At 39.5% G+C, this 25,467-nt stretch overlaps 1 protein-coding gene across 1 annotated transcript in view; it reads right to left on the bottom strand.

Annotated features, from left to right (window-relative positions):
* Positions 1-25,467, bottom strand: part of epha10 (EPH receptor A10) — a 163,189-nt gene that overhangs the window by 112,335 nt on the left and 25,387 nt on the right. The window contains exons 2-3 of the mRNA XM_081377482.1: positions 11,826-11,890; positions 9,593-10,262 (exon numbers count right to left, since the gene is read on the bottom strand). Of these exons, the coding sequence (XP_081233608.1) occupies positions 9,593-10,262; positions 11,826-11,890 (735 nt within the window). The remainder of the gene's footprint in view (positions 1-9,592; positions 10,263-11,825; positions 11,891-25,467) is intronic.

Raw genomic sequence — 25,467 nt, 5'->3', positions numbered from 1 at the left:
ACTGTGTGACTCTAGAACAAAACCAGAACAAAACCAGACTCATCTAAGACTCAGACCTAGACAAGAACCAGACAATTGGCATATTGGGCCGGCGCTTGCGTTCTTGCATTCAATGATATTGTCAAGCGTTTTTGTGCCATTCAAACTGAAACATTTGGCTTTCTGTGGTATTTTTGAATGTTGCTTTGCAAATTCTGCTTATGCAAGTCATGAATGTCACTGTAATAACATTATCTAGCCGGCTAACGTAAATGGGGTTCTGTTAAAAATGTGACAGTCTCGGAAACCTCAGTAACAAATGGGTTGAAAATGCTAAACAAATCAGTAATTTTGCATATCATATGGCATCTGCATCCAGAATTTTTTTATTTATAAAAGTGTACAGCCATTATGGAGTTATAATAAAGCTGTAAACATTCCAGTTATTAATGCAAATTAAAAACAATTAATTACTTGCTGTCTTTGATTGTGGAGAGATTTTTATAAAAAAATAAAAAAAATACCGTAGCATAAAGAAAAACTATTACATTATGGGTAACACTTGATAATAAGGTTTGTTATTTATCATTAGTTAACTGCCTTAGTTAACATGAACTAAGAATGAACAATACTTCAGCATTTATTAATCACAGTTAATATTAATTTCAACATTTACTAATACGTCATTAATATCAAAGGTTGTATTTGTTAACATTAGTTAATGCACTGTGAACTAACATGAACAAACTGTATTTTTATTAACTAATAATAACAAAGATTAATAAATACTGTATTGCTCATGGTTAGTTCATGTCAGTTTATACCTTAACTAATGTAAACTAATGAACCTAATTGTAAAGCGTTACCACATTTTCAATAAATGAATCAAGACCATAAGAGACGACAATGATTCAGAGCAAGATCACGTTGTACACAAGATCAAGACTCGAACGCCACTGGTGTGAGATAAACACCAGTTCACACCAGTAACCGAGAGATCAGTGATGGAGCAGATCAGGACAAAGCACTCGGATTATGCAGAAACACTCACACACACTCACATTCTCACACTCCAGGTTCACAGGTTAAAAGCCACAGCAAGCTGATAAACAAATAAGAGATTAACAGGGTCTGATCCTGAAACAGCTGAGAGCGTTCCTCCCGTTTCTCCATCCGTGAGGAGCACTGAAAGCCTCTGCTTCACATCTCATCAGATGAACACGGGATCATTTCTGGAAACCTTAACTGAACTGAACCCGTGTGGATCCCATGGGAAAACTCTCAAAAACCGCTGACAAGGAGTTTCAGGAGGAGCAGGAACATCTTCATTAACTGAGGGAATTGAGAACACACTGTCCCCTCACACAGACTCTTTCACCGTGAGCAGAATGCTTATGAAACAGGTGGACAGATGCCACTAATGCTAATCCTGACGGTGTTCGGTCCAAAAGCCAGTGAGCTAAACTGGGAGCATTTCAGGACATCGTATGTGAAGGCTTATAATGCTTCGGTTATAATGCTGTCTTCTAAGATGAGTTTAAATGCAGCATCGCAGTGCAATCCCAGAATGCAATGCAATGAGCCGAGTGAAAACAGATCCAGGTGGCAGAAGAAACAAGAGCACCATTTCATTCAGAATCAGAGATTTATCGGCAAGTATGTTTGTGCACAAAAGGAATTTGTCTTATTTATGAATCAAAACAAAAAAACATCCTTGACGATAAAAATATTTGACGTGCAAGAAAGATATACTATACTATATTAAAAGATAAGTGAATATATTTCTTGCACGTCAAGAAAGTAAAGTTGAGCTTCCATATACCATATTTGATGTGTGTGTGTGTTGAGGAATGTTTATACATCAATAAAAGCATAAATTAAATTTGTTCATCACATACAGTGAATGCATCTCTTCAGAAACCTTTGATTAAATTGACATTTACATGGCATTTACAATGTCTTTATGAGCATCAATGTTTTAATCTCTGCAAGCTCACTGCACTTGCAAACAAATCAATCCAAAATCACAGCCAATCAGAAGAGAGTGTGGGCGGAGCCTCTCTGCAAGCGCACTGTGCTCACAACCAAAACAATCCAAAATCACAGCCAATCAGAAGAGTGTGGGCGGAGCCTCTCTGCAAGTGCACTGCACTCACAACCAAATCAATCCAAAATCACAGCCAATCAGAAGAGTGTGGGCGGAGCCTCTCTGCAAGCGCACTGCACTCACAGCCAAATCAATGATCATCAATGTCTGGGTTGCATGAACTTTTAATGGAAGGAGTCTTCTGGTTTCATTAACATTATCTTAATTTTTGTTTTGAATATTACCGGATTGGGTTTGCAATGCCACTAACTGATGAAAATTTTAATTTCTGTTTAACAAACAGCTTGCTAAAAATCAAACTGTACTGAGATCAACCCCGAGTCTCTCGTGCAGAGTGTATTTGTGTGTCGCGCGGGATGATGTCTATTGAGAGCGCTCCAAATCAGTGACTTGTGAAGCGTCATGACAGTCGGGATGCTGCCTCAGAAGGGTGTAGTGCGTAGGCAGCGAGGAGGCTCACTGTGTTTTGGAGCAGAGATAATGTGTGTAATTTATGTATGACACCACTCTGTGGATCCTGTCACAGTTTAGAAGCTCTGTGGAGGACTGAACCTGTGAGATGTTTTTCCCCACAGTGAGCGTGTGTGTTAAAGAGAGAGCACTGGATAGGCAGTGGAGGGTGAAGGTGACCCTGTGGCACAGATCCAGTTCTGTTCGACCCCAGACACCTGCAGAAAAACCCCTCACACACACTAAACCTACGCCTAAACCACATACACTAACACACACACACACAGACTAACCCTACCCCTAAACCACACACACACAGACTAACCCTACCCCATAAACCAACCCATCAAACACACACATACACACACACACACACACACTAACCATACCCCTAAACCACACACTCGAACACACACACACAGACTAACCCTACCCCATAAACCAACCCATCAAACACAAACACTAACCATACCCCTAAACCACACATACTAACCCTACCATACCCTAACCATACCCCTAAACCTACCCATCACACACACACACACACACACACACACACACACACACACGCACACGCACTAACCCTACGCGTAAACTTACCCATCACACACACACACACACACACTAACCCTACCCCTAAACCACACACACTAACCCTACCCCTAAACCTACCCATCACACACACACACACTAACCCTATGCGTAAACCTACCCATCACACACACATACAAAAATAACACACACACACACACACACACACACACACACACACACACACACACACACACACACACATACACACATACACACATACAGACACAACCACATGCCAGGAAACAAACGGCTCCAACAGCCCATGTTTTGCATGCGGTCGTACAGTGTGTGTGTGTGTGTGTGTGTGTGTGTGTGTGTGTGTGTGTGTGTGTGTGTGTGTGTGTGTGTGCGCTAACTGTACGTCGTTGTCCATGATCATCAGTCTCTCAGGCGAGTGTGTGAGTTTTAAAGCTACAGCTCTAGAGATGATGAACACTAGTGAGTGTCCAGGGAAGAATCACAGACTGGACCAGATGGGCATCGGTGGCATCATGCCAACCAGAACAAAGACTGAGCCAAGCCACAAATGACTGGCTGTCTTCCCTACACACATGCACACACACACACACCTACACACACACACACACACACACACACACAGTAATCTACCCATCACACTGTAAAGCAGCCGGTTAACACATCCATCCTGACGACTGAGAGGGACAAACTGATATGAAAGACTGAAGGAATAAATAAATAAAAAATACACCAAAAAAAAAAAACAAGAAAGAAAGAAAGAAGCAAAAAGTACAAAAGGAACATGCACGAATGATCAAACAAATAAAATAACAAACAAACTCAGCAGACTGACCAAAAAAGAAACTGAGGAACAAATAAAAAAACGTAAAAAAGAACAAACTAAAAGAAGATTCATTTCTTTCGAAGGAAGGACATTGCACGGGTGTGTGTGAGCATGTGCAAGCATACGCGCGTGCATGTGTGTGAGCATGTGCGAGCATACGTGAGTGTGTGTTTGAGCGAGCGTGCGTGTGTGTATGTGAGCGTGTGCAAGCGTGCGTGTGTGAGCGTGTATGTGTGTGAGTGTGTGTGTGTGTGTGTGTGTGTAAAGATGGCAGACGTTGGCGTGAGTCTCGCACACAGAAAGATCTCAGCAGCTGCTACAGGCTTAAGACTTTTATAATTATACATCTGTGAGTTACAACAGCATCTTTAATTAAACTACTACACACACACACTCCGTCCCATACTTACATGTCAAATTACGTTTTCTCCAGTCTTTCTCCCTGTCATCTGTTCTTCTCTTTCCCTCATTTGTGCATCTCTGTAATTACCAGTCCAGATATAAATGACTCTCTTCCAGCGTCTCTGTCCGTTACACTAAAATGGGCTGTTTTTGCTACTGTACCTTTAAGACATCTATATGTTAATGATCTCTTATGATTAGCCAACCAACTGGCTTGAAGAGGACCGATGATGTTTCTTCCCCATCTTCATCTTTAGTGTGTAATGTTGCTGTTTGATCATGAAGAAGCTCCAGCTCTTCTCTATATCAGAGTCAGTGTTCCTGAACTCCTGAAACGCTTCCACTGTAGTCTTAAGTTTCTTCCGGGAACGAACACGTCACAATATTCCTCATTATAATAATTCATATGCAGAATAAAGGGGCGGAGCCTGGTTGAGTTAGTTAGTAGTGTGTTAAACTGGCGGTAATGGTAAGGGGCGGGACATTTCCCAAACACACTCGAAGCGCTCGACCAATCACAACACACTGCTCCAGCCGACCAATCAGAGCACAGTGTGCTTTTCAGAAGGAGGGGCTTCATAGAGACAGGAAGTAAACAGAGCGTTACTGACAGACTGGGAAGAGAGGAGCCGCAACAATGGAGAATATGAGGAAAATAATCAACATTACAGCAGGAAAACCTGTTCTAGTAGAGTCTGAAACAACATCAAGACTTGGGAAAAAGGCATAATATGCTCACAGATTTCAGACTTATGAATGGGCTGGATGGAAAACTCAGAAGTGATGCAATCACATAAACTTGAACTTTAAAATGAAAACACACAATGGGTGTGTTAAAGTAACATGGTCTCTGTGGAGCTAAACTTGCTGGTACATCACATTACATCAGGTCACCTGCTCTCTGACACACACACACACACACACACACACACATTCAGCATTTCACCACTTTGTTCTCAAATTAAGCTTCCACTCACACAGTCCGTGAGAGACAGATGAAGAAAGACAAGCTCTTCTCGTCTGATTCGTTTCACTGAAAGCTTTGTGTTCGCTCTGAAACACTGATCTCAGACCATCATACGGGCTTTAACACAAACCTTTCTTCACGACTTCTGTCTCGTCCTTACAAAACGTGACATTCCAGACAAAGCCCATGTAGTTCACACCAGGAACGACAACTATAACAATAACTACATGATCATATTCCACACCAACGCTTGATAGCATTCTGATTATTATAAGCACACAATGCAGTTTTGTCATCTGCAACTTTAAATGCTCAAGCTTTTTTAATCATTAATCAGCTGAAAATCTTCTGGAAGTCATTCAGACAACATTCCTCTGCCATTATTGTTATAGCTGTGCAGAGGACAGAACGCATAGTGAAACTTTATAGTTATAGTTATAGATATAGATATAGTTATAGTCCTCAGTGTGAACATCCCTGAACACAGGATTATTAAATGAGAATAAAACAACCAGACTTGATTTTATCCAAAATTAATTATGATCAAAGTTAGCATTACATACCAAAATAGTCTCCCACTGAAATTGAGTTTGCTAAAATAAAATAAAATAAAATAAAAATTAAAAATTAAATTTAACAATTAAAATTGAATAAAATAAAATAAACATTTTAAAAGTAAAAAAATATAAAAATATAAAAAAGAAATATAAAAAAATATTATTAATTAAAAAAAAAAAAATAAATAAATAAAAACAAATAATTTAAGAAATTTTAAATAATAATAAAAAAATACAACTGAACTGTAGATTAATTACAATTATTTAGAAATTAAACAGAGTGAATTTTGTTTTCATGTTGACTTGAAACCGACAAAGCGTCGGATGACGGACAAACCGATGGACAAAACCGGGAAAATGTCCACAAATCTCCTGGTCCGTGTTAAACTGTAATGATTAGACTTCATGCAGTTTATCACAATTTGCATTTATCACTGACTGGACATAAATCAGAAATACCGCTCCAGTGACCCCGAAACCTTTCCTGCATTCTCAGACAGAACACGGCACACAGCGGCCAGGAAATAATTAAATGTGATGCTTCATGGCCTCACACACACACACACACACACACACACACACACACACACACACACACCTGTCAAGTGCAACCTCTCCAGACACAATCAACATCTACTCATGGCCTGAGTCAATACTATCGAGCCATTTAGTTAAAACACACTCGCTCCTGCACATACACACACACACATACACACACACACACACACACACACACGCAAACACATAAATCACACTCACACTCTTCAGGATCGCCATTCATTCTTCACTCATTAACATCACTTTCTCCCTCTCTCTCTCTCTCTCTCAAACACACACACACACACACACACACACACACACACACACACGTTGAGAGGTGTCGACCCACAGCACACAGTGAGCTTGAAGAGTTTAGTGAAGCATTAGAGGCGATCAATAACTCTGAGTCTCATTATCATTCAGCTGAGAGACGAGTGACACCGCAATCTCCTTTTGTATATAATATGATATAATATAATATAATATAATATAATATAATATAATATAATATAATATAATATAATATAATATAATATAATATAATATAATATAATATAATATAACTAATTATTTGGAAAAACTTGAAGAAATATTTATTTAATAAAAAAATATCAAGCCAAGGCACTCATTTTTTTAAAGTAAAAAAAAATAAATAATTTTTCTTAATTGAGAATTTCTTGAAAGCAACATTCTCTACTGTCTCATTTAATAAAATAAAATAAAATAAAATAAAATAAAATAAAATAAAATAAAATAAAATAAAATAAAATAAAATAAAATAAAATAAAATAAAATAAAATAAAATAAAATAAAATAAAATAAAATAAAATAAAATAAAATAAAGGAGTATGTTCAACGCATGTTTGTTTTTCTCATAGAACCAAAACTGGCATCAGGCTTTCACTGAGCAAATGAACTGGTTTCGGTATCTAATACTGAAATGTGTGTTTCACCACAATCCTAGTCAGAGAACACGCAATAATCACTGCACTCTGTGTTTATCATCTTCCTCCGTCTCTCTCTCTCTCTCTCGACTCATCCAATCTGTCCTTCACACACACACACACACACACACACACACACACACACACACACACACACACACACACACACACACACACACACACACACACACACACACACACACACACACTGCTGTCTGTGTTTGTCTTCCTCTGTCATTAGATGTGTGAAATCCTGTTTATCTTTGGCCTTTCAATCCTCTATTCTGAGACTATTCTGAGACTCACTCACTCACTCACTCACTCACTCACTCACTCACACTGAGTATAACGTTTATAAAAAGAAAAGCGTCCCAGTTTGAATGGACTCTGTGTATTAAATGGTTGAGCTGAAGTGTGTATTACAGTAAGCATTGGTGTGAATGACGAAAATCATGGTAATTAAATATATACCATGGTACAGAAATAAATGTACCAATAAGTATTTAAAATGGTACCAAAATATGGTTCAAAAAATAGTTTTTTATTATTTATAATAATAATAATAATAATAATAGTGCATTATAATTTATTATTTAATGTGTTTTTATGAGCTTAAAAAAATGAATGTATGCATATTATATTATTATATTATAATTTTATTTTTAAAATATAAAATAATTTAAAATAAAAAGTTTTGAAAAAAGGCTGAAATGCAAGTTTGTCTCGTTCTCGTATCACATGACTCTCAGTGATTTATGATTCGATGACAACTAATAACAAAATAAAGACACAATGCCGGGTCTGTTGTAACAGCCTGTCGCTGTACGTGTGAACCGACTGCCACTCACACACTCCTTCAAGATGTCCTGTGAAATATCACACTGACACACACACACACACACACAGCTGTAGTGGGAGGAGAGATCAGTGACAGACAGAAGTTTCGAGAGCGTGACGTTCCTCTGACCTCCTGAGTGAAACTGAACGAGTGACTGTCGCCGTCTCGACGCGCGTCACACTAACAGCTGTGAGCGTCTCGAACATCATGTGACGCGTCTCGACACGCAATCCCACGAAATCATCCCAGAACTTACTCACCCTTACTTCGGTCTAAACCCGTACCACTTCATTACAGGAAAACAAAAGAATTTCAAAGAATATCCTGGCTACTTCTTTCAAATATATAAAGAAAATGAATGGGACTGTCAAGCTACTAGACTGAAAAAGAAAAACTCAAAAAAGACTCATATATAATTTTCTGATAGATTTGTGCAAGTTTTTAAGTCAGATCTTTCTCCAAAATGGCGAGAATGATTCATTTACAAACGAGACTGATCTGGTTCAATTATTCATTTCTATAGTTAACTGATTTATCAATCTAATCTTTAGTGTAGCTTTTGCATGATTATCTTAGTTTTGTTTACAGAATATATGAATATTTGCATGTTCATTCATTTATTTATTTTTGTTCTATTGTTTTTTATTCTTATATTGCTTGTTTTTGCATAAAGCGCCTTGAGAAGACACTATATAAAATAGTTTATTATTATTATAAATGTATTATTTGTTTATTAAACAAAGCTATCGTCACAGAAAAAGACTCAGAATATAGTGCCAGATTCATAAGGATTACTTTTATGATATTTTTTAGTGTACAGTCTCTATTGATTGTTCGACTTTTGTGTTCCACTGAATAAAACAGATTTAAAATTAATGATGAGTAACTATTTTGGATGAACTATTACTTTAATGAACAGACCAAACCGTTCATTATCTGGCACAAAAAATAAAACACAGATAACCTGCATAAATCATTGAATCCGCAAGGACAGCTTTGATTTGACCAAGGTGACTTTGTTACTTCACAGTCTTTTGAGTTTCTTCCGGGAATGAACACGTCACAATATTCCTCATTATAATAATTCATATGCAGAATAAAGGGGCGGGGCCTGGTTGAGTTAGTTAGTAGTGTGTTAAACTGGCGGTAATAGTAAGGGGCGGGACATTTCCCAAACACACTCGAAGCGCTCGACCAATCACAGCACACTGCTCCAGCCGACCAATTAGAGCACAGTGTGCTTTTCAGAAGGAGGGGCTTCATAGAGACAGGAAGTAAACAGAGCGTTACTGACAGACTGGGAAGAGAGGAGCCGCAACAATGGAGAATATGAGGAAAATAATCAACATTCAAGCAGGAAAACCTGTTCTAGTAGAGCCTGAAACAACAGCACGACTGTAAGAGTGTCTTACCCTCACAGCTGCTGTGTCCCTCCTCATATCCCGCGCTGCAACTGCATTTCCCGATCGGCACCAGCCATTCCCCTTCAGCACTGCAATGCATTCTGGGAGGACTGTCGGTGTCCACCTCAGAGTTGTTCACACACGAGCCTCTGACCTCCACTAGAGTCGCGAACGCAGCTTCGGCCACCGTATCCGGGAACACGGCTAAATTCTGCACCGTCGACAAGCAGCGTTTGTAATACACTCTCACGGAAACCAGCGCGACGCACGCGCCGACGTCCTGGAACGCCAGATGAAACCCTTTCCGGTTCAGATGCCCGATCTCACGGACCTCAGTGTTCAGCTTCATCTTGCGCTCTCCCAGATCTCCCTGCGTGAAGCTCTCGTCCGCAGCGATGGTGTCGATCTTGCTGTATCGGTCCTCTCGGGTCACGCGGCCCAGGTCCCAGTCCGACTCGGCGTACAGGAGGTTAAAGGTCTCCTTGCAGCTTCCGGAAACCCCTGGGATGCTGTTGCAGTCTCGAAGCGTGAACTGAAGCTCGATGAAGATCCGCTGGCCGCCCTGACGCCAGATCCAGCCCGTCTGGAGCCAGTTGTTCTGACTCGGCTCCATCACGTTACACACCTGATATGTGCGGATCGGCTTGTATTTCTCATCCACGCCGCTGATTTCCTCCCACTGGAAGGAGAAGAGCGAGAGAGAGAGAGAAAAGATCTGGTTAAAAACCAAGGTGATATTCATTGCAAATCTTTCTTTGGTTTGCAATTTGTCCATTAGCCTTGGTTAAATGCCAATGGATAAAAATGAAACAAAGTTACAAAATAACTACACTTTTCATGGGTTGTACAAACTTTTTCACTGTGCTTTAAGAATCAAGGTCTCTATGATAAAAATATTCACTGCAAAAAAAAACTATTTTTCCCACATTTTCACCGAGCATGCCAACAGTATTAACAGGCTGAAGTGTAATACTTCTATAAACAGATCAAATCCAAAACTAATTCATCTTCAAGTGTTTCCTTTGTTGCATCAAATCCCTAAAAAGGTGTCATATTTGAGTAGATGTGCATCTATGTACATTACCAAATCTCTGTAGACTTACATGCCTACATATTACAACACGTGTCCGACACTGTCCATGTCGATAAGTGCTATTGATATTTATAAGGCATGCAGTTCAATCAATCTGTGTAAAGATTAGCGGCAAATCAGCTACGGTATATCAAACACACAATATATGAAGACTAGAGCATCTTCAATCAGCACCACAAACAAGCTCATTGTCTGGTAGAGAGATTCTAATGAGCCTCTGAAGACGAACACTCTCAGTGTTTTCACAATTAATTGCAGTGTAATGAAGATCCTTCGTTTCTGAGGGAATTGAGCAGTTTGGCGGAGACTCTCCACTGATACGAGAATGAGTGGCAGAGAATTCAACACACCCTGTTGAAAACCACAGAGATGTGTGTGTGTGTGTGTGTGACCACACAGCTGTGGTGGGAGCGGGAGACAGAGGATTTAATCGCTGTCAGGTCCAGAATTAACAAGCTAAACAAATAACAGCTTGCACCGAGTCCCCAGCATGCAGCATTTCTCCTCACAGATAACGTTACGAATGACAGAGACGCAAAAACGTCCTCTGTCAGGCTTACTGCTCATCTCAGCTATGAATCAAACTATGCATGTAATCTTCAGCACGTGCGTTAGCATTGAGACAGAGAGAAGCGGATGCTAGATGGGATCCAGGACACAGAAATGACAAATGGGTTTATCTGGCGAGAGCAAAGCAGTCCATACTGGGAATACAGCAGACATGAGCAAGTTATTCAGTTGGGGAATGGAGACACGGAAAATAAACTACAAATACTTGTAAAGATGGAAAAAAGAGGGCATTAAAGATAATGAGAAAGAAAGAGAAAAAGCCTATTGATCAGTAACTACACGTGTCCGGCGCGCTCAAATCATTTGCGCTAAACATTACGCTTCGGCATCGCTTTGAAGTGCTTCATGTAAAGCACTCATGTTTTGAGCAGCTTGTTTCATGCACTATATTTCTGCTAATTTCAGATGTGTTTTGTTCTTAGAAATGCATAATTAGCTATTGTAAAATTACGTTAAACCTGACGTTTTCCATTCATAGTGCGCAGACGTGATTTTATCATTTGTTGCTGCAGCAATGAACTATTATAGTTTCTTCAAAGTCTACAATAATCTAATAAATAATAGACATGAAAGTCTTACCCCATTAGAAGGATATGAGGTCCAACCCAGCTCTGCCTGGGACTCCTTAGAATTCAGCAACACAACTGGAGGAAAAAACAAAGCAAGAGAGAAGCAATATAAGAAGGACTCATTAAATTGCAATTATATGTTGTGCAATTTCTTTCTCACTGTCAGAACACATAGAGCTGATGGTGTTTAATAACTACGAGCACACATTCAGCTCAAACGAGGACTGACAGACCTGCAGTGCTGCACTTAGTGGACGAACTGCACCGGTCATCAGATGATAACCGCGGACAGCTTTGCAAAGCACAGGAATATTGACCAATTTCAACTGGTCTGCGGCACAATGTGCTGGTTCAACATTTAAACAATAATTATCAAAGGGAAAAGAAATGTTTCACACCACCACCACCACAATGCAATAGAGCCCAAGAGGCCTGTGAAGCAAATTCAAGCTGGCATTTGTCATTTCTGCTGCATTTTTACAATTACAAAGCCTTAATGTGAACCTCCGCTTACAAACTAAATTAAAATGAGCAGTGCACCAGTGAATGTTGTTATTCAGCGATTTGAACAAGTACAGGACTGTGTAAACAAACTCGGGCAACATTTTTAAAAAGATGCCCTTGACACAAATAGAGCTTGAGCTCTGAATCAGCATTTGGACAAGGCCTATAATTCAGCACCAAAGACAGCGTTAACACAGAGAAACACAGTTTCAGGACCATGGACAGCGGTGCGGATGGACATGTGTGTTTCAGCACCATGGACAGCGTGAATCCTGCTTTTAATACTCCTAAAACACGGTCGAAATCTGCAGAGACAAATACATCTGCACTGAGTTTAAACACTATGGTTTTGTAAAACTGTGGTTTGTTTGTTATTAGGTCTGTTTGTTAACGTCTGTTTAAGCTGAAACCAATTTTTTTGTCCGATAAAATGGTAGATGGGGACGAAAGGAGGAGCTGCAGGAGAGTTTACAAAACTTCTGTGGAATTTATTTGATAAAAATATAGTAAAAACAGTGAAATATTATTACAGTGTAAATCAGCTGTTTTCTCTGTGAATATACAGTAAAGTGTAATTTATTCCTGTGATCAAAGCTGAATGTTCAGCATCATTACTCCAGTCTTCAGTGTCACATGATCCTTCAGAAATCACTCTAATATGAGGATTTGATGCTCAACAAACATTTATGATTATTATCAGTGTTGGAAACAGTTGTGCTGCTTCATAATTTTGTGGAAACCGTGATGCAGTTTATTTTTCTTTGATTAATAAAAAGTTCAAAAGAACAGCATTTATTTTAAATAGAAATCTTTTGTAACATTATAAATGTCTTTACTGTTTTGATGAATTTAATGCGTCCCTGCCTATAGTAAAAGTATGAATTTCTAGCAAAAAAACAACTTTTGAATGACACCATGTTTGCCTAATTAGTGTATTAGACTATGCCACATTTCTCCCATCATTTCACCACACATGGTTGTGTATCAGAAGCTGAATTATTCATAATTCATTGCCGTCACAAACGCTTGTTTCTCTTTGCTTGGCTCATGCATCGACAGCGTCGGTCCTTACACAAGCACACGCTCTGACATCACAACACTCGTCTGAACGCCTCTTCATTACAAGCCGGATGAGCACTTCTATCATACAGCGTTTATCATCATAGATACAGTATCATACAGCGTTTATCATCATAGATACAGTATCATACAGCGTTTATCATCAGATACAGTATCATACAGCGTTTATCATCATAGATACAGTATCATACAGCGTTTATCATCAGATACAGTATCATACAGGATTTACTGTATCATCATAGATACAGTATCATACAGCGTGTATCATAGATACAGTATCATACAGCGTGTATCATAGATACAGTATCATACAGCGTTTATCATAGATACAGTATCATACAGCGTGTATCATAGATACAGTATCATACAGCGTGTATCATAGATACAGTATCATACAGCGTGTATCATAGATACAGTATCATACAGCGTGTATCATAGATACAGTATCATACAGCGTTTATCATCATAGATACAGTATCATACAGTGTGTATCATAGATACAGTATCATACGGCGTGTATCATCATAGATACAGTATCATACAGCGTTTATCATCATAGATACAGTATCATACAGCGTCTATCAGATACATTATCATACAGCGTGTATCATAGATACAGTATCATACAGCGTGTTTCATAGATACAGTATCATACAGCATGTATCAGATACAGTATCATAGTGTGTATCATAGATACAGTATCATACAGCGTGTATCAGATACAGTATCATACAGCGTTTATCATAGATACAGTATCATACAGCGTGTATCAGATACAGTATCATAGTGTGTTTCATAGATACAGTATCATACAGCGTGTATCAGATACAGTATCATACAGCGTGTATCATAGATACAGTATCATACAGTGTGTATCAGATACAGTATCATACAGCGTGTATCAGATACAGTATCATACAGCGTGTATCAGATACAGTATCATAAAGCGTGTATCATAGATACAGTATCATACAGCGTGTATCATAGATACAGTATCATACAGCGTGTATCATAGATACAGTATCATACAGCGTGTATCAGATACAGTATCATACAGCGTGTATCATAGATACAGTATCATACAGCGTGTATCAGATACAGTATCATAAAGCGTGTATCATAGATACAGTATCATACAGCGTGTATCATAGATACAGTATCATACAGCGTGTATCATAGATACAGTATCATACAGCGTGTATCAGATACAGTATCATACAGTGTGTATCAGATAAAGTATCATAAAGCGTGTATCATAGATACAGTATCATACAGCGTGTATCATAGATACAGTATCATACAGCGTGTATCATAGATACAGTATCATACAGCGTGTATCATAGATACAGTATCATACAGCGTGTATCATAGATACAGTATCATACAGCGTGTATCATAGATACAGTATCATACAGCATGTATCATAGATACAGTATCATACAGTGTGTATCATAGATACAGTATCATACAGCGTGTATCATAGATACAGTATCATACAGTGTGTATCATAGATACAGTATCATACAGCGTGTATCATAGATACAGTATCATACAGCGTGTATCATAGATACAGTATCATACAGCGTGTATCATAGATACAGTATCATACTGCGTGTATCAGATACAGTATCATACAGCGTGTATCATAGATACAGTATCATTCAGCGTGTATCATAGATACAGTATCATACAGCGTGTATCATAGATACAGTATCATACAGCGTGTATCATAGATACAGTATCATACAGCGTGTATCATAGATACAGTATCATACAGCGTGTATCAGATACAGTATCATACAGCGTGTATCATAGATACAGTATCATACAGCGTGTATCATAGATACAGTATCATATAGCGTGTATCATCATAGATACAGTATCATACAGCGTGTATCATAGATACAGTATCATACAGCGTGTATCATAGATACAGTATCATACAGCGTGTATCATAGATACAGTATCATACAGCGTGTATCATAGATACAGTATCATACAGCGTTTATCATAGATACAGTATCATACAGCGTGTATCATCATAGATACAGTATCATACAGCGTGTATCAGATACAGTATCATACAGCGTGTATCAGATACAGTATCATACAGCGTGTATCATACAGTATCATGCAGCGTGTATCATACAGTATCATACAGCGTGTATCATCATAGATACAGTATCATACAGCGTGTATCAGATACAGTATCATACAGCATGTATCATACAGTATCATACAGCGTGTATCATCATAGATACAGTATCATACAGCATGTATCATAGATACAGTATCATACTGCGTGTATCAGATACAGTATCATACAGCGTGTATCATAGATACAGTATCATACAGTGTGTATCATAGATACAGTATCATACAGCGTGTATCATAGATACAGTATCATACAGCGTGTTTCATAGATATAGTATCATACAGTGTGTATCATAGATACAGTATCATACAGTGTGTATCATAGATACAGTATCATACAGCGTGTATCAGATACAGTATCATACAGCGTGTATCATAGATACATTATCATACAGCGTGTATCATAGATACAGTATCATACAGCGTGTATCATAGATACAGTATCATACAGCGTGTATCATAGATACAGTATCATACAGTGTGTATCAGATACAGTATCATAGTGTGTATCATAGATACAGTATCATACAGCGTGTATCATAGATACAGTATCATACAGCGTGTATCATAGATACAGTATCATACAGCGTGTATCAGATACAGTATCATACAGCGTTTATCATAGATACAGTATCATACAGCGTGTATCATAGATACAGTATCATACAGCGTGTATCATAGATACAGTATCATACAGCGTGTATCACAGATACAGTATCATACAGCGTGTATCATAGATACAGTATCATACAGCGTGTATCACAGATACAGTATCATACAGCGTGTATCATCATAGATACAGTATCATACAGCGTGTATCATAGATACAGTATCATACAGCGTGTATCATAGATACAGTATCATTCAGCGTGTATCAGATACAGTATCATACAGCGTGTATCATAGATACAGTATCATACAGCGTGTATCATAGATACAGTATCATTCAGCGTGTATCAGATACAGTATCATACAGCGTGTATCATAGATACAGTATCATTCAGCGTGTATCAGATACAGTATCATACAGCGTGTATCATAGATACAGTATCATACAGCGTGTATCATAGATACAGTATCATAGATACAGTATCATACAGCGTGTATCAGATACAGTATCATACAGCATGTATCATAGATACAGTATCATACAGCGTGTATCAGATACAGTATCATACAGCATGTATCATAGATACAGTATCATACAGCGTGTATCATAGATACAGTATCATACAGCGTGTATCATAGATACAGTATCATACAGCGTGTATCATAGATACAGTATCATACAGCGTGTATCAGATACAGTATCATAGTGTGTATCATAGATACAGTATCATACAGCGTGTATCATAGATACAGTATCATACAGCATGTATCAGATACAGTATCATAGTGTGTATCATAGATACAGTATCATACAGCGTGTATCAGATACAGTATCATACAGCGTGTATCATAGATACAGTATCATACAGCGTGTATCATAGATACAGTATCATACAGCGTGTATCATAGATACAGTATCATACAGCATGTATCAGATACAGTATCATACAGCGTGTATCATAGATACAGTATCATACAGCGTGTATCAGATACAGTATCATACAGCGTGTATCATAGATACAGTATCATACAGCGTGTATCATAGATACAGTATCATACAGTGTGTTTCATAGATACAGTATCATACAGCGTGTATCATAGATACAGTATCATACAGCGTGTATCATAGATACAGTATCATACAGCGTGTATCAGATACAGTATCATACAGCGTGTATCATAGATACAGTATCATACAGCGTGTATCATAGATACAGTATCATACAGCGTGTATCATAGATACAGTATCATACAGCATGTATCAGATACAGTATCATAGTGTGTATCATAGATACAGTATCATACAGCGTGTATCATAGATACAGTATCATACAGCGTGTTTCATAGATACAGTATCATACAGCGTGTATCATAGATACAGTATCATACAGTGTGTTTCATAGATACAGTATCATACAGCGTGTATCATAGATACAGTATCATACAGTGTGTTTCATAGATACAGTATCATACAGTGTGTATCATAGATACAGTATCATACAGCGTGTATCATAGATACAGTATCATACAGCGTGTATCAGATACAGTATTATACAGCGTGTATCATAGATACAGTATCATACAGCGTGTATCATAGATACAGTATCATACAGCGTGTATCATAGATACAGTATCATACAGCGTGTATCAGATACAGTATCATACAGCGTGTATCATAGATACAGTATCATACAGCGTGTATCATAGATACAGTATCATACAGTGTGTTTCATAGATACAGTATCATACAGCGTGTATCATAGATACAGTATCATACAGTGTGTTTCATAGATACAGTATCATACAGTGTGTATCATAGATACAGTATCATACAGCGTGTATCATAGATACAGTATCATACAGCGTGTATCAGATACAGTATCATACAGCGTGTATCATAGATACAGTATCATACAGCGTGTATCATAGATACAGTATCATACAGCGTGTATCATAGATACAGTATCATACAGTGTGTATCATAGATACAGTATCATACAGCGTGTATCATAGATACAGTATCATACAGCGTGTATCATAGATACAGTATCATACAGCATGTATCAGATACAGTATCATAGTGTGTATCATAGATACAGTATCATACAGCGTGTATCATAGATACAGTATCATACAGCGTGTATCATAGATACAGTATCATACAGCGTGTATCAGATACAGTATCATACAGCGTGTATCATAGATACAGTATCATACAGCGTGTATCATAGATACAGTATCATACAGTGTGTTTCATAGATACAGTATCATACAGCGTGTATCATAGATACAGTATCATACAGTGTGTTTCATAGATACAGTATCATACAGCGTGACTCAGAGCGTCTCTAGTCTGGCAGACTTGCGGTTACTGCCAAGTCAAATGTACTGAGGTCAAGTATTTTACGTTCCCAAGGTTTTCTGTGGTAAACAAAGACATAAATTTCAGTGTTCTGACTTCACCTCGGTTGGTTTGAGTGATTTTTATTTTTATTTTTCCACAACAGCTGTTGCTCGGTCTCTCCACGTTTAGGAGACAAGATGCCATTTGATTTCTGCTGACACGGACCCCTACTGACTCGACCTTGAAGAGACAAACCGAGGCAGAGCCACAGACGAGGTCGAACTACACGAGCAGTCGCTCGCAGGGATCACGGACACATGTGAGGTCATTCAACGAGACGGAGAAACGGCAGAAACAAGCAGTGGAAGGAATCGTTCTCCCAAAACATTTCAAATCATTTACTCACCATCGTCGTTCCAAACCCATTTGACTTGTGGAACGCAAATGGATAGATCTGAAATGTGATCTTCTTTTTAAAGTCTATTTTCTAAGTGCACGTTATTGATCTAATTCTTATTCATATGATTCTTTTCCTGTTTATCACTGAAACAATCTGAACTGTATGAAGCACTATAGAAATAAAGGTGACTTGACTCAAAACTATCCTTTTCTTACAATCGACTGCAAACTTGCATTCAGATCAGCCTCTATCCAATCAACAACCGATTAATAGAACCAAGAACCAAGTTTCCCTCGGATGTACAGTACGTCATGATACGGAAGAAGATATCCTCACGACAAATCACTCTATTGCATGCAATTTCAATTAACATAATGTAACAGTTAACCTTCAAAAATGCAAATGCAGCATGGGTGTCATAAAACTCAAGCACTAAATTCCAAGTCGACTGAAGACATGCGATACGATAGCTCTGGGTAATATAAAGTCCACCTGTAGTCAATCGTTTTATCCCCTAAAACTCATCTTTTAAATCACCAAAATTACATTTTAAAGTGTTTTTTCCTTGAAAAAAAAATGTTCATGCCTTAAAATATCAAATGAATATGCAAATGAGCCCCGCCTCCACTCACTCACTCAGCTCAGAGATCCACTGGTTGACGATCACACGTTGATCTGATTGGTTACAAGGTAGTTTGTGACGTCAGAAACACCAGCGATTTCAAAGCGTGTGTTTGAGACTGTCTTTGGTTCACTGCAGTTTTAAGGAGGAAATACTCCGCAATGCTGTCGACTTATGAACTTACACATGGTTTGTCTTAAAGCAGATTAAAAACACCACATAGACACATAAACAACATTAAAAGCTAGATTTTCACCACACTTTAAGTTGTTGTTGACGGAGAATCTTTCTCGACAGTCGTTCTCCCAATTCCAGCTCGTTCTCATCCCAAGGCGTCATATACTGACGCTTTTGACATTTCGTCTACATCGAACGCACATGGCACCCTTTAGCGTCAATATGAGACGCAGATAGAAATGGCCCAGAAGGTGTCTCCTAGCGGTCTAACCCTAACCCTACCCCAGACCTAAACCTACCCATAACCGAACAAAGCTCTGTGCGTCATATTGACGCTAAAGGGTGCCATGTGCGTTCGATGTAGACGAAATGTCAAAAGCGTCAGTATATGACGCCCTAGGATGAGAATGCGTTGCAGCCCGCGTTGCCCAATTCACACTCACTATCTAAAGAAGAGCAGCTGGGACATTCTGCTAAACATTTCATTTTATATTCAGCAGATGAGTTGGTGGTGAGAATATTGAGTTGGGAAAACATGATTAAGTATGCAAATGTATGCTTGACGTATAAAATTATTTATGGTTTATCTTCTCCCCCTTTTGGTCAGCTAGTTCGTATTAGAACAACTGATTATCCCTCTACAAGTGGCACATTAAGACAAGACTGTATCATATCGCTTAGACGAAGTAAATTGAGTCAATCTGCTTTTTCTGTTAAAGCTGCTCAAGAATGGAATACTATTCCGACAACTATAAGAGATCTAGACACATATGCTTTATTTAGGGTTCAGTTGAAGAACTGGTTAATCAGTACTCAGATCTGTCAACACTAGAATCTTTTATCTGCTAGCCATCCTATTATTGTTTGTATTTTGTTGCATTGTTTTTAATTGATCTTAAATTGTTTAAATAGATTTTTATTGTATTGTGTAATTATTAAATTTTCTATTATGTATTCTTAATCATATTTTCTTTAGGTTGACTTGTAACATCTTGTCCAGGGACTACGGATGAAAAATAGCCTTTGGCTAATTCTGGTACATTTACCGGAATGTTTTTATTAATGTACAATGTCCCTGTCAAACTAAATAAAGCTAAAAAAAAAAAAAAAACATACAGGTTTGGAACGACATATTTTCATTTATGCGTGAACTATTCTATAAATTCGAGCCAAAATGAGCAAGAACTTCATTCCGGCGTCTTTGATTTCAAAAATACACATTCCATCTCTTTTTAGCAATTGTACTCACCGCAAATAACCTTCATTACATTAAGCACTACGCTTCCCTCTAGATATTAGCAGAACCTGGGAGCAAAAAAAAAACTATTTACCCTCACAAACAAAGACGACGTCTAAGACTGAAGGATGTGTTTGTGTCACAAGGGCACTGATCTCCCTGTCAAACCCAACACACACACACATGTAAATCCCACTGAAAGAATTATAATATGAGAACCATAAAATTCAATAGAGGGGATTAGCCACATGTTGTTAAACTCTCTTCCATGAAGCTTATCTGCATATATACATAAAGCACAGAACGCACCAATCAGAGTCCAGAGACCTGCGGGACACTCATCGGCCAAACATTATCCCTCTAATAAGCACACACACACACACACACACACACACGCTCGGTACGTGCATACACTCGCTCATAGCGTTAAAGCCAACAGAATGGCAAAGCGCATTAAGTTGAAGCCCCATACAGACCTTTATGACCTCATTAAACTTTCAGCTCCGCCATCGGGGTGTAAAGAGCGCTTGCTTTTCTCTAGGCTTGTATGGAAATGCTCACACACACACACACACACACACACACACAGCAGCCGCTGAATCCTAATAACAGCTGTTTGCCTGGGTTTCGGCACAGGGGGAGGCGTATTCACCAGCACTTCTCAGTCATTCTCGCTCTTCTTTCTGATCAGCTTGCCGTCGTTTGGAAATGGGTCACGGTGGCGAACGGCCCGCTTTTACAAACACGACCCCCTCCGAGCCGACGCAACACGACAGCCTTCACAAAACCGGATTGCTTGGCTCTTACATTATCTTGACAGCGCCAGACTCAGAGACGCACACAAATGAAAAGTTGTATTCAGGAAAAGAGGATTGAGAGGAACCAAGCCAGCCATTCGGATGAGATTTGCCATTCAGATGCAAGAGATTTTCTGAGTTTGGTTAGTGAGATTGAGAGAGTCATGGTGCAAATTAGAGCTGCACCATTAATCGTTAAACGATCTTGACCCAAACACACAGAATAATTATTTCTGTCTTACAATCATTCAGTTTAGTGTGTGTATAAACACTGATGTTTAGGGTAGTGATCAAAATAAAGTAAATCACCTTATGAAAGAAACTTGACTCTTCAAGTAATTGCATCACTTTCATTGTTACACCAGTAGGTGGCGACATGTGACTTGAAAAATGTGTTAGTTATTGACTCATTAGGTGTGTTCGATGTGAAGTGGCGCTACTCAGATCATTTCGTGTATGACATAAAAATGACATAAAAGTCGCTGTACTTTTGTGACACACACAGAACGGTCTGAGCAGCGCCGCCTCACAAACACACCTATTTATTCAAGAGATTTGTTAAAAACGCTTATTCATCCAGTAATAAAACAAGTGAAGCCTTTGAGTCATTGAATCATTTACTCAACCGATTTAAAAAATATATGAATCATTAATTAAATATATTTGTTTAAATATTAGGGATGCATCAGGATATACGGGTAGGGATATATCGGCCACCATATCGGTCTCGGCCGATATAGGTTCATTTTTGATGTTATCGGCCAAATAAAAAAAACTTTGGCCGACATATTAAAGCCGATAAATAATGTATTATTTTCTTGAGAAGATCATTATAATCGCGTGCATGGGACATGGATTTTAATTGTGAGACGTTTATTTTTGTAATCAGACTCTCACTTTAAAAAAAGAAATTGGATCTAGATTTATCGGCCAATATATCAGTTATCGGCTTTCAAACATAAAGAATTATCGGTATCGATCAAATTGGTGCATCCCTATTAAATAGACGGCAGCCATTAACATTTGATCAGAACCTCTAGTAAATGACGTTATTTTGTTTAGTTGTCTATTCAGAATCATGGGAGAATCGTGACAAATCACAACAAATCATGATTCTCATGTATCCAGAACATGCAGTCGGCCAATCAGACGAGGTGCGAGAGATTTTCAGTGTTAGCTTGAGTCGCTTTGCTGTGACGGTGTGTGTTCAGTCAGGATGTGTTGCTGTGACGGTGTGTGTTCAGTCATGATGTGTTGCTGTGACGGTGTGTGTTCAGTCATGATGTGTTGCTGTGACGGTGTGTGTTCAGTCACGATGTGTTGCTGTGACGGTGTGTGTTCAGTCAGGATGTGTTGCTGTGACGGTGTGTGTTCAGTCATGATGTGTTGCTGTGACGGTGTGTGTTCAGTCATGATGTGTTGCTGTGACGGTGTGTGTTCAGTCACGATGTGTTGCTGTGACGGTGTGTGTTCAGTCATGATGTGTTGCTGTGACGGTGTGTGTTCAGTCATGATGTGTTGCTGTGACGGTGTGTGTTCAGTCATGATGTGTTGCTGTGACGGTGTGTGTTCAGTCATGATGTGTTGCTGTGACGGTGTGTGTTCAGTCATGATGTGTTGCTGTGACGGTGTGTGTTCAGTCATGATGTGTTGCTGTGACGGTGTGTGTTCAGTCACGATGTGTTGCTGTGACGGTGTGTGTTCAGTCACGATGTGTTGCTGTGACGGTGTGTGTTCAGTCACGATGTGTTGCTGTGACGGTGTGTGTTCAGTCACGATGTGCTGCTGTGACGGTGTGTGTTCAGTCATGATGTGTTGCTGTGACGGTGTGTGTTCAGTCATGATGTGTTGCTGTGACGGTGTGTGTTCAGTCATGATGTGTTGCTGTGACGGTGTGTGTTCAGTCACGATGTGTTGCTGTGACGGTGTGTGTTCAGTCACGATGTGTTGCTGTGACGGTGTGTGTTCAGTCATTATGTGTTGCTGTGACGGTGTGTGTTCAGTCATGATGTGTTGCTGTGACGGTGTGTGTTCAGTCATGATGTGTTGCTGTGACGGTGTGTGTTCAGTCATGATGTGTTGCTGTGACGGTGTGTGTTCAGTCATGATGTGTTGCTGTGACGGTGTGTGTTCAGTCATGATGTGTTGCTGTGACGGTGTGTGTTCAGTCATGATGTGTTGCTGTGACGGTGTGTGTTCAGTCATGATGTGTTGCTGTTACGGTGTGTGTTCAGTCACGATGTGTTGCTGTGACGGTGTGTGTTCAGTCACGATGTGTTGCTGTGACGGTGTGTGTTCAGTCACGATGTGTTGCTGTGACGGTGTGTGTTCAGTCATGATGTGCTGCTGTGACGGTGTGTGTTCAGTCATGATGTGTTGCTGTGACGGTGTGTGTTCAGTCACGATGTGTTGCTGTGACGGTGTGTGTTCAGTCACGATGTGTTGCTGTGACGGTGTGTGTTCAGTCACGATGTGTTGCTGTGACGGTGTGTGTTCAGTCATGATGTGCTGCTGTGACGGTGTGTGTTCAGTCATGATGTGTTGCTGTGACGGTGTGTGTTCAGTCATGATGTGTTGCTGTGACGGTGTGTGTTCAGTCACGATGTGTTGCTGTGACGGTGTGTGTTCAGTCACGATGTGTTGCTGTGACGGTGTGTGTTCAGTCACGATGTGCTGCTGTGACGGTGTGTGTTCAGTCATGATGTGTTGCTGTGACGGTGTGTGTTCAGTCATGATGTGTTGCTGTGACGGTGTGTGTTCAGTCATGATGTGTTGCTGTGACGGTGTGTGTTCAGTCACGATGTGTTGCTGTGACGGTGTGTGTTCAGTCACGATGTGTTGCTGTGACGGTGTGTGTTCAGTCACGATGTGCTGCTGTGACGGTGTGTGTTCAGTCATGATGTGTTGCTGTGACGGTGTGTGTTCAGTCATGATGTGTTGCTGTGACGGTGTGTGTTCAGTCATGATGTGTTGCTGTGACGGTGTGTGTTCAGTCACGATGTGTTGCTGTGACGGTGTGTGTTCAGTCATTATGTGTTGCTGTGACGGTGTGTGTTCAGTCATTATGTGTTGCTGTGACGGTGTGTGTTCAGTCATGATGTGTTGCTGTGACGGTGTGTGTTCAGTCATGATGTGTTGCTGTGACGGTGTGTGTTCAGTCATGATGTGTTGCTGTGACGGTGTGTGTTCAGTCATGATGTGTTGCTGTGACGGTGTGTGTTCAGTCATGATGTGTTGCTGTGACGGTGTGTGTTCAGTCATGATGTGTTGCTGTGACGGTGTGTGTTCAGTCATGATGTGTTGCTGTTACGGTGTGTGTTCAGTCACGATGTGTTGCTGTGACGGTGTGTGTTCAGTCACGATGTGTTGCTGTGACGGTGTGTGTTCAGTCACGATGTGTTGCTGTGACGGTGTGTGTTCAGTCATGATGTGCTGCTGTGACGGTGTGTGTTCAGTCATGATGTGTTGCTGTGACGGTGTGTGTTCAGTCATGATGTGTTGCTGTGACGGTGTGTGTTCAGTCATGATGTGTTGCTGTGACGGTGTGTGTTCAGTCATGATGTGTTGCTGTGACGGTGTGTGTTCAGTCATGATGTGCATGTGCTGACGGAGATGTGACTGACGGATCGGAAACGGCTTCCAGTCTCGCTGAACGCTGAAGCTCGACTCGCTCATAACGTCACGATCCACCCGCCAGAGCCTCTGAGCTGTCAGAGCAAAGAGAGAAA

This window comes from Scardinius erythrophthalmus, assembly GCF_964197995.2.
Source record: "Scardinius erythrophthalmus genome assembly, chromosome: 10".
In the NCBI taxonomy this organism is placed as follows: domain Eukaryota; kingdom Metazoa; phylum Chordata; class Actinopteri; order Cypriniformes; family Leuciscidae; genus Scardinius; species Scardinius erythrophthalmus.
Note: the sequence above shows the minus strand (reverse complement) of the source record. Positions and strands in the feature narration are given on the sequence as shown.